The 11,613-nt window shown below is 36.0% G+C and overlaps 2 protein-coding genes across 2 annotated transcripts; both read right to left on the reverse strand.

The window, feature by feature from the left end:
* Positions 1 to 298: 298 nt before the first annotated feature.
* Positions 299 to 8,700, reverse strand: LOC140967681 (DNA-directed RNA polymerase 1B, mitochondrial-like). Its single transcript, XM_073428376.1, has 19 exons — positions 7,693 to 8,700; positions 6,438 to 6,647; positions 6,230 to 6,357; positions 6,084 to 6,150; positions 5,837 to 5,895; positions 4,544 to 4,661; positions 4,261 to 4,374; positions 3,951 to 4,082; positions 3,452 to 3,868; positions 2,939 to 2,989; positions 2,491 to 2,561; positions 2,272 to 2,356; positions 2,010 to 2,162; positions 1,824 to 1,898; positions 1,631 to 1,720; positions 1,448 to 1,495; positions 1,235 to 1,349; positions 1,028 to 1,131; positions 299 to 953 (listed from the first exon to the last, which is right to left on the reverse strand). The coding sequence occupies exons 1-19, from the start codon at positions 8,470 to 8,472 to the stop codon at positions 843 to 845; spliced, it is 2,928 nt and encodes a 975-aa protein (XP_073284477.1). The 5' UTR covers positions 8,473 to 8,700; the 3' UTR covers positions 299 to 842.
* Positions 8,701 to 9,241: 541 nt separating this feature from the next.
* Positions 9,242 to 11,607, reverse strand: LOC140967708 (heat shock protein 90-5, chloroplastic-like). The gene is made up of 9 exons (XM_073428414.1): positions 11,521 to 11,607; positions 11,334 to 11,426; positions 11,169 to 11,246; positions 10,836 to 11,090; positions 10,583 to 10,685; positions 10,245 to 10,419; positions 10,032 to 10,137; positions 9,766 to 9,855; positions 9,242 to 9,667 (listed from the first exon to the last, which is right to left on the reverse strand). Exons 3-9 carry the CDS (start codon positions 11,235 to 11,237, stop codon positions 9,461 to 9,463), a joined length of 1,005 nt encoding a protein of 334 aa, XP_073284515.1. The 5' UTR covers positions 11,238 to 11,246; positions 11,334 to 11,426; positions 11,521 to 11,607; the 3' UTR covers positions 9,242 to 9,460.
* Between the last annotated feature and the right edge of the window lie 6 nt (positions 11,608 to 11,613).

Consider the following 11,613-nt stretch of genomic DNA (forward strand, 5'->3'; position numbering starts at 1 on the left):
CCCTCCACTTGCCTAACAGACAAGGCCATTTTCCCGAGTGTGGATCTCCTCTACAACTCCCACTTTACTGCCCACTTGCTCGAGGAAATCTTTATGCATGAGAACCAGCGATGGTTAGAGTTTGTTATTCACAATGCTGCGTGGATAATTTTGAATCCATGACCAAGTCGCGCTACTTCTTCTGGATCCATAACGACTGAATGCACGTGCAAAGAAGCACCACAAATGGTGCTCGTAGATTTCGAGATGAAAACCTTCACAAACGTAGGAAATAAACTCCCACTGGTGTCGCCGTCAGTTAACTCTAGGAGAGAAAAAGTCACTCGTGATTATTTTCTATAAATCTCGGATGCTATCTGTTATTAATACAATGCCTAGAAAAAAAATAGAGGCACAAGAAAAAATGAACCAAGTAGATTCTACATTTGAATCATACAACAAACATCAGGCCACAGCTACTGGTTCCAAACAATAATATCAAAACCCATCTTTTCCATTTGACTTGAAAGATTCAAAAAATTACGCGTATATTTGTTGAATTTGAGTTGACAATTCTCGCAGCATGTAGAACAGTGCTTCCTTTTCGCCATCTTTCAACCACCGTAAATTTGTATGAGAAACCTTTTGATCGGTGCTTCATACATGAATCCTGGAAGCTTGAACCATCTGTTCTTAGAAACTTCATAACATGAGATTTGCCTATCTTATATTCCTTCGAGGAAAACGAGATGGCTCGAATTCCAGTTCTTTTAAGCGAAATATGTACAAGAGCGGGCCAGTCCTGGCTTAAGGCTCATTCATATGTATGGTGTGGCAGTAGTCTAAGCAGCAACTTGTTATTCCTAGTTGAAAAAATAGGTCGATTCCAGGACTTCCCTGAGGTCAAAATCTCCCCGTTCGGGTAAAGGGGGGAAGTTTAAATTTGGAAAAGCACGTTCAAAATCTTGCAACAACTGAAAAGAAAGAACAAAGTTCATATAAGCTTGGGGTCTCAAAATGATGATTCATGATAAGAAAAAAGGCTTACATTTTCCAAAATTGGTGCCTCATAGAGCTCGACGAACTTCTCCCTGAGAATCTTGCTCATTTTGTCAACATCACATGCATGAGTCCAGTATGAATCATGCACTCCTGAGATCAAATCAGGGTCAAAGTTATTGACATTACTACAACAGATATTGAACGATAAACACCAGAAATTAAATATATAGTAATAGGAAATAATTTAAAAAACCTGCGAAGTTTAAACCCGCCTCTGAACAGGCAATGGCAGTCATCATCATATGGGAACCGTCAAGAGAGTGCACGAAATTTGGAGGGAAAGCTGTTCTCTGTCGCTTAGTCAACACCTTTGATAATCATGAAAAAATACAGCATGCAACTCAGAACGCTGTTACACAAGCACAGGTTTCTCGATGGGAAATAACAAGGAACATGTGGAACCTACCGAGTCGGTTTCACGTTGCAATGTAAGAACCTGAAGAGAAGTCTTAATCTGCACGATATAAGAATAAATTCTTAATAATGAATATGTGAAAAACAAGTATCTTCGACATGATCACGTTACATTCAGTTGCTGATGGTGTCGGAATAACAGCTGCAACAGATAAAAAAATGTATGTGAACATACCAGGTGCCTTCCTAATTTGCGGTAAGGCTGCACAACAGGGAGCCCGAGTGGTGTTATCCAACGTACAGGTTCATTCTCCATGGCTATAATCTGAAAATGATGCTTTACTGTGTCGTTTCTTGAATATTAAGTATCTTACTGCTAAAATGCTTTACTAAATAAAATTAATGCTTAAAAAATGTATCAAATGAACCTTGGCACAGTCTCCCAACCAACTCATTATGCTTCGTGCCGCCTCAAACATTTCTCCTAAGGCTGTCAAAGTTGTCTGTTTGAAAATTAAAAGGATGTCAAAACAAAGCTGGATGTACCATAGACCAGTATCATAATTCATACACTCTATTTTATTTGTAAAATAAATTTAGCAGTACTGACTGACTTTTGCAGCATAGCAAGCTGCCGCAAATAATTCTGCATCGTCCTCAATAGCACCTCGCTCCTTTAACCTCCTCTTGATTTGTTCACGTGCACCAATATAAGTGACGCCATATACTGATGTCATTACCGTTTGCTTGACTAACTTTCTATCCACCTGTAACGTATGAATTTTATTTAGAAGCATATGATAACGAATATACCATCAACTAAAAGATTATAGGAACAAAAGCATCGAACAATAAGTTAATAAAGCAGCATGGAACCTGGTTGATTAACAGCCTTGCACGCTTAACATTTGGATCAGTTGCAGGGTCTTTTGCCGCATCTCTCTTCATAATATCAAGCACTCTACAATATTTTATTAGAAATGGAATTCATTAATACAATTTTCAACGGTGCATTCCTGATAAGATAGATTGGTGACATGCGGTTATATTATCATAGAGAAGAAAAAAATGAATAATATTGATACTAATGCTCACCTAGCAGCAATTCCAGAGTAAACATCAGCAGGCTTATCCCCGGTAACAAGATTGACAGCCGCTGCCCCCAACTGAACACAAATAATACCATGTTACAAAATTATGAAACAACTTCTATTATTATCCTTCCAAATGTAATCCTAACGGCATCTATCAAACTTAGGATACGAAATGATGGTTCCAATTTCCAAATCCAGGGGATAGAATCATAATCCCTAATATAAAATAAAGTTCAATGAATCCAGAGGCCAAAACCAAATTTGTTGAAAGCAAGGTGAACTTCTATTTAGATCTGTCAGCTTCATACCATTTATTTATATGTTGGCGATCGCCCAGAAATAAAGGGGTCATGGGGAATAGGCAAGGAGTGCCACCGATTATATATAAGATCAGCAGCCGCAATATAAACTGAAGCAAGATTGGATAAATACGCGATGAGGTATATTACCTTGTCTCTTCCAAGGGCAGCGTAATGTTGCAAGCCATTACATGAACCATCCTTGAGAATTAAATTAGAAACAAAGCATCGACAATCAGTTTCAACAAGTAATTAGCATTTATAACACAAACAAGCATACTAAAATAAATATCTCGCTGACAATGATGGTTATATTTTCCAATAAATGGCTTAAAATAAGATTTCCCAGCAGAATGGTGGTGCAACACCAAGCTTATGAAAGAAAAAATAATTAAGAATAAAGTGAACTAAATTCTTCGGCATAAGGTAGTAGATATAGTTGAAAAATTGAATAAATTGCTCAAAGCACATGAGGAATACGTATCATGTTACTTGCATTTCAACTCAAAGAGTTTCACTCCGCTCCTCACAAACACTCTTGCATAAATCATGGGTAGAAAGTAAATAAGTTAAACAAGCCAGACTATAGGTCCTGATACCCTTGGTCGACACATTTATGGCATGGATTCGATGATCAAATCTTTAATTCGATTGATTTGTTACCTGGTGTACGGGCATATGAGATAAAGTAGTGTCAGGGTATGGACTTCTCAATGCTTCAGATATGTTCATGCATGTAGCCAAACATTGGAAAGGATCCTCTGCACCTAACCACCAGCGCTTCCCTTCAAGAGGCCGGTCTGCAGAATCAAAAATATCCTCCAAATGGTTTTCAGCAAAAGATATTCGGCCGTCATAAGATAATTTGTCGACTCCACCTCCATATAAATTAGCTAAATGTACTTTTAACCAGCGTATCCCTGACTTTCCAAGCGGGCGTCCTTCTGCAAATTCTAGAATTCCTCGGCATAAATCAGAGCCGAGATGATTTAGGTATGGGTGCATGGGATATGCACGCCCTCGGAAATCTAAATTATGAGGATAGTAAAATCCATCTTCATCCTTCATTTTTCTAGCCACCTGTTCTAGTAAATGACAATTAGTTTATACTCAATTAACAACATTTCAAAAGCCAATGAAAATGTAAAAGGAAGCATCTTACAGCAAGTTTAAGTTCTATTTCGCATCGCTGTGAATGCCTTTCTCTGTTCTCTTTTTTCACAGCTTTAACTTTCCACTTCCACTTCTTCATTGCTGCCTCATTTTCTGTATCTGGTTCCTCTGGCAAAGGAACCTGAATGGACATTATTTGAAGTATTAAGCATGAGAAATTTATTGACGTTGACCTTATGATATGTTTAAAGACATTAGTAGCATCGAGAAAAACAAATCATGAACAAAATGAAAGAAGATCCAAAAGAAAAAGACAGGAAATATCGGAGTCAATTAGAGTTATATTTAAGGTTACTCACATCTTCACGGTCAACCAAGTCAGCAAGCCGGCCTCCATTAGCCCAGATTCTGTCAATAACACTTAGTATTCTTTTATTCACCTTCCACTTGGTAGAGCCAAGTGCATTAAGCGTCTGTAAGAAATGAAAAATTAGTAGAAACAATGTGGTGGCATAAGAAATCAAAATGTTAATATTAATTCAATGTTATTGAAAAATGATAGCTAGCATGCTGATTTTCCGATCAGATTATTAAAAAAAATAGTAGAAAAGTATTGAATTGGGAAAACCGGGGGTACCAAACCTGGAAAATAGGTTCTAACTGCAATTTTGGAGTTCGTTTAATAACATCACGTTGTTGTTTTGCTCCATGGGTGCGCATGATATATGACGGCAGAAACAAATAAGCTCCTCTCTCATACCTATCAATATTTTACCAACTTAATCAACATAGATGCAGTGAGGACCAACAAATACAATTATGCTCATATTAGAAGCAGATGGTTTCTGCAATACAAAGCCTCGGGGCAGATTAATTAAAAAACATGCATGAAGCATCTTTAATGAAAACCAACAAGGATTCACAGCACATAAGCCTCATAAATGCGAATCGTGACATGAAAACACAGTTAAAATGTCACATGAGATTGTTAATAAGATGTTCTTGGCAAATAAAGATATAACTCTAGTCACATCATAAAATTTAGACCAGTGATGGCCCCAATGAGTGGAAGGCGGAAAGAATTTTGATAAATAATATCTACATTCATGTACATTTGGCTATAACAAGTTCATATTTTTTATTTTACAAGAATGTAGAGAGGTATTGCCACAAGCCAAACTCCCCTGACGTTAAATCGGTAATTTTATACATATATTTGCAATGAAGACATAGTTTTTAATGTCTGGTTTTAGTTTGTCAACCGTGATACAAGGGGACAAAATTAACCATTCAATCTTCAAAACTTTATTGGAACAGAGCTTACACATAAGATCCTATTAGATCAATGAATTTAACATGGTACATTTGAATTAGATTATCAATAAAAATAATGCCCATCTATTAACGTCCACTGACCAGACAGAGTTAATAAGTTCAGTTTTAATGTTTCATCGCTTTCCCCTTATCAAAAGATAAAAAGATCATATCATCATACCCCAGGACACAAAACCCAGTACATAAGAGCTGAATTTCCACGAAATTAGTAACATATAATAAAAATGGAAACAAAAAGAAAGCGCATAAATTAGCAAAAAGTTTATAACTCTATTTAAAAATTAAAAATCAAGTAGCATGCAAAATACTATCCAGAAGGCGTTGAGAATATATATTTAAGGCTAAAATAAAAGGTGAGATAAATAAGATAATGACTTATTGATTAAAATGTCCAACTATCATCTTCATTAGAGGGCCTACTCAATGCTCTAGTCAACTCGCTCTAATTTATGGAACTCTGACTCACGAAGTTGATCTGTCTTGATGATCTTAAAATCCCCAATCTTTAACGGAAAAAACAAACACAAAAGACAGGGAGAAATACTTTTATTTAGAATTCTAAATATAAAAACTAATGAAAAAGAGGAAAAAATATCACACCCCGTCCAATTCAATGGAGGAACCAACATTGGCATATATGGAATCACCATGTGCCTCGCCTGCATAAAATAAATGAAAACTAGATAATTATGGCTATCAAAATCACAAGTGTGTGATCCATAAATTCATAAAAAGATAACAAGAGAAAATATATGTTCCTCAGGAAAAAGTTCCAATTTGTAACACATTCATACAGATTATATTGGAAGAAATATAAAATATGGAAGGTGTGAATAGTTGTGATTACAGTTTTCTCCAGGCCTTTGTGAACTAGCGGGTCACACTCAATCACCCCATATCTCCTAAGGCCTTTCCTATAAATCATAACCAATTAGTGTCATTCAAAGTGGACAAATTTGTACCTCCAGAGTGACAACAAATCGTTTTACTCACGGCGTTTCTACAGATCTGAGAGTGTGCACAAATGCAGGTCGAATGTCAGGAGGTCCATCTTCAAATTGATCAACCGGAGGTTGAATGTAGGCTGTTTCCATCAATATCTGAATCAACCGGCAGCCAACCTGTAAAATAAAGCATTACTTCATGGACAATTCTACTTCCAAGCAACATGTAGAAGTCGTCCTGTTGGTATCTCAGCTACCTTTACATGATTATCCTGGCCCCAGGGCTTAAAATCATCTTGTTGCTTCACAATTTTTCTAACTTGCTGCACTCTTTGTTTCTTCATCAACATTGTAACCTTTTTTCTAAGTTTCACTTGTTCGTTTACTGCATTATCAGGCTCTTCTCCAGAAATTCTATTTAGTGCATTTTTTCTCTTGGAACTCTCTAAAAACTTGTGTATCCTGGCCTGATCAACAAACAATAGTGATTATCGAACATTTACGTAAAACATACACATAGAGGCTACAAAATTTTCTTTATTTTCATATAGAAAGTAAAATTTAATGATATAATCTGGCTTAAGTATAATCCGGGCTAAAGGAAAAAATTCAGCAAATATGACGAGCACATATACTTTATATACGAAGTTAAACTCAAAAATTCGTGTATATTTTGCTCCAAAGGGAAATATGGCATTGAAAAGTCATCAAAGAAATACATCACTTGGAAATTTCAGTTATTTTGAGAACACCACTACAGCATGACCAAAGAATATTGAGATCCTTAAATCCATTCAAAATTCAGCAAGAATTTACATGCAATGACTTCAAGTATACAAGAATGCAATGCTAAATATCCGACCCCTAAACAATTCACAACGTATTAGACCACTCTCCCGATGATCATCAGTCAAAAGAAAGAAACAAGTTTTCTGTAACCACCCAAAGCAAATGTAAAAATCTCTGCCAGAACATGAAAATCTAAAGCTAACTCAAGTACATAAACAATTTCAATAGAATCCACCGGAAACTCTACACAACACTATTCAATGATAGCCTACAGTAGACAAGTAAAAAGATATCCGTGAACATGATTCTAAATAACAAACAACGACCAGAGAAAGCAGAAAAACTTCTTCGTCATAGAAATTCCATTATAACTATTTTTTTCCATATAATTAATTTCTCGCTCTGGGTCTCTGCCATACTTTTCAGCTTCAAGGCACCTGACTGACCATTTTCATATGCTTCAGTTTAGATGAACAAAGCAGGTTTCAAAATCCATACACAAGTTAAAACAATTAAAACAGAAAACAAATTTCGTATGCTTCAGTTTTCAAGGCACCTTTGTTTCAAAATCCTAACACAAGTTAAAACAATTAAAACAGAAAACAAATCTTATCAATGCTTGATAATAACAAGTAAGAAGCAGTCGTTAAAAATGGATCATTCATATTTCAAGAGACAACACGAGTAAAGTTAAAAATTAAACAATTTTTTGCGCCACCCAACCTCATGTTCAATGGCTTCGCCAATATGACATGCAGCTTGCACTACCCTGGCACTGCCATTCCCTCCTCCAGTCATCAACAATGCCATCAACTTATGCATTGTAATAACTGCCATCATTCCTGCAGGCAAGTTATCAAAATAAGGTGCATACGCACCACGATTCTTCCCATCCTTGCACAAATCCTGCTCAGCAGCAATGGCATTCCTCAATGGCTCAAACCACCCTAAGAACAATGACTTGATGTACGGCAAATTAGGCGCCAATTTTTGCTCACACATGTCCACTAAAAGCTCCTGGTATTCTCTAGCCGCATCTTCCCATGCTTCAGTCTCCATCTTTATTTGCCTCCGCCTAAGAGCATTATACTTACCTACTCCCATTCCTCCCACCATTTTTTGTTGTTTTTGCTGCGATTCTTTCACATCGATTTCCTTGTTCATCTCCTCGATTAATTCTTGGACTTCGTCAACATCTTCTTCAGAAGTGGAAACTAGAGCCTCAGCAGCACTACCATAACCCCTAGCGTTTCTACAAAATCCGAACATTTCGCTCGAAATAGCAAGTTTTGGGAAGCCCAATTCAGGCTTTCTCCAGAAAATCAATTCTTGAGAGAGACCCAAATCACAGTTCCAAATATTTCTGTTAAGGGGTATTGAATTTGCAAGAAAAATAGAATCTTGGGGAAATATTACACCAGAATTAGTTTTTGAAGAAGAATGGGATTCGGATAAAATCTTAAACTTTCTTAAGTAAGATCGTTTCGATAAATTTCTCCACATGTTTAGCGAATATTGTCTAAACTAACAAAAATTGAGGATGAAATACAGAAATTTAATGGAGGTAAAAGAATTTTTTAAACGTGACACGGAAAATTCAGAAAAGAAAGATGAATTTAGGTATCTATCAATGAAAACAAAGAAGAACAAACAAGGGGCCTGCAGAGAAACACAAATCAGACGGGAGTTGGCTGCCATAAACCCTGCTAAAAACCTATGTTAAGTCTTCAATTTTAATATCTAACAAAAAGAAATGTAATTTAATTTTAAAAATTTTAAAAAATAAATAAATAAGTTGAGAACACAAAGGTGCTTGTTTGGTCACCAAATTCCTAGCCTACCTAGGAGCCTAAGCTTTTTTATTTTTGAACCAAGTAATGTTTTAATTCCCGTTTGTAATTCGACTGTCATTTAACTTTTAAACTTACAATAAATTTTTCATCTTATATCATTAAATATAAAATTTTAATCTTATAATTAATTAACCGACATATTTATATTTAGTCAATTAAGCCTTACTTGGAATTTATATATTTCCCATTACAATTTATTTGTTTTACCGGTTCCCGATTTTATAGTTGCAAATTTGTTTTTCTTCTCCTTGGGTTGTTCCTTGATTTATTTTCTGCAGATAGGAGAGAATAGAATACGTAAACTATCATTCTTTTCGTATCAAATACGTACAACAAACCAGTTCACAATATAATTGAATACATAACTTCACTATAAATATCTAACGTGAATAGTTAACAAATAAATAAAGCTAAATTCACAAAAACTCAAAACTCCTCTAATATAGCAGAATTGCTAAGTTGGGAATAATACAACTCTAGTCATACTTTTCATAAAAATGCATCAACATTGGTCCATTACAAATTTCCTTTTGCTCTTAAAGTGTTATGCTACCAATCTCCACCTCAAAACTCTATTCATCTATAACACTCGTAAGAGAGAAAAACGTATGACAGGTATGAATTAACAGCTAATTCAATCAATCATTCCAAGGATCATTCTCAGTCCTAACTTCCGAAGGCTCGACCACTTCTGTTTCAACAGCACCAGAGGTGCCCACATCAGCCCCTGAGATGTCGTCTTCAGTGGCCTCAGCACTATCATCCTCAAGTCGACCCCACCTTCCTCCAAGTGCCATGCTCATCATCTCATAAATCTTGTTTCCAAGCTCAGCCGGACTATCAGGCTGCCATATTCAACAATAGTATTTTAAGAAAACATGTCTCAGAAACGCCACCAGAAGATAAAAGGATAAAGAGTGCCCAAAAGATCTTTAGTACTCACTGTGAATCCACTGGAAATAAGTGCCGTATCATATAGGAGCTCTATGGCCCTTTTTGCATCGGTGCTGTCAGGTGCATTCTTGCATGCAGCCTGCAAATAAAGGCAGGAATAAATTGGGTATAATATAATTTAGAGGTAGATGTTAGAAATGTCAACATCTTTATAGTAACTTCTAAGCACTTTTTATTTGTACTTTAACTGAAAGGGACTAAAAACATGAATGCCACAAGGATTAAATGATAGTGAACAAAAACCAGAAATCATACATTGAGATCTTTGATGATAGGGTGATCAGGATTGATTTCCAATATTCTTCTTCCCCTCATGAATTCCAGGCTCGAGGTGTCTCCGAGTGTCTGAGCTCGCATTAATCTATTTCAAGAACATTAAAACAAAGAATGGCTAACTAATATTACAGAAACAAGAAATAATGACCAATTTTTTCATAGAACAATCTTATTTGTTGCTATATCACGTACCTTTCCATATTTGCAGACCACCCAAACTTGCCGGAAACAAGCACACATGGTGATGAGCTTAAGCGCTTTGAGACTTGCACTTTAGCCACTGTATCACCAAGCTGTTGTTTTATCCAGTCACACAGAAGATTATACTCCTGCTTGGTTTCTCTTTTTTCCACCTCATCATCATCACCTGTCATTCAAGTACAATTTTACAGCTCAAACGCACAAAACATATTCCTTCCAGCATGTACCCAATAAACAAGAAAGACAAAACACACGGCTTTCGTTTATTCCACTATTCTTCTCAAATTTTGCTTTTATGCTTTAAACTTTAAAGACTCGGAGATTCTAACCAAACTCTAGATCTTCCTTGCTAATGTCAACAAATTTCTTTTCCTTGTATGTCTGTAAATTCTGGATTGCAACCTCGTCAATTGGCTCAATCAAATAAAGCACCTGCCAATCAAGAGCCCCATAATACCATCAAACATGAAAAATTCCATCATGTAAAAGTAAATGAACAAACACATCATCAAAATAGAAAGACCCCCTCTTTCATTATAAGAACGAGATTACGACAACTGTTGCCCAAGTTAAAGTGCATACCTCGATGCCTTTCTGGACCAATTTTTCAACGAAAGGTGCAGTCTTGGCACTTTTTAAGCTATCTGTTGCCAAGTAATAGATGGCTTTCTGGTTTTCACTCATGTTCTCCACATAATCATCCAAGCTTATTAGCTCTTCCTCGCTCTTGGAAGAGAAAAATCTCAATAATGGTGTCAAGCGTTTGTGATTACCCGAGTCTTCAATGCATCCCAACTTCATAAACTTACCAAAATTTTCCCAGAATTTTTTATAATCCTATATTTAACCAACCAACCGCAGTGTCAAAAACGTAATTTACATGATGAGGAAAAGTATTTATAACCAGAAACTGACCTCTTTGTTATCACTTTCAGAAAGATCCTGAATCATGTCAAATGTCTTCCTCACCAGCCTCTTTCTCATTATTCTTACCTAAATAAATGAATAACAAGAATAAACATTAGAAAACATTTTGCAACCTTGATATAAGAAGGTGACTAAAAGAAATTTATCACTTACAATCCTGCTCTCTTGAAGGATCTCTCTTGAAACATTAAGTGGAAGGTCATCAGAGTCCACCACACCCTTCACAAAACTCAGGTATCTTGGAAACTGCGATTTGTCAGATTGGTAAAAAAAACTGGAGTAAGAACACACAACTTGTAGCATGAAAATGTACAATTATTTCAAGGCCAAAATCTCCTACCAGTTCACCATCAAAATCATCTGAAATAAATACACGTTTAACATACAAACGGATATTTTTGGTCTTGGGATTGATAACATCTTCGTTATTAAG

Source organism: Primulina huaijiensis, unplaced genomic scaffold (assembly GCF_012295235.1).
Source record: "Primulina huaijiensis isolate GDHJ02 unplaced genomic scaffold, ASM1229523v2 scaffold26229_ERROPOS72855+, whole genome shotgun sequence".
NCBI lineage: Eukaryota > Viridiplantae > Streptophyta > Magnoliopsida > Lamiales > Gesneriaceae > Primulina > Primulina huaijiensis.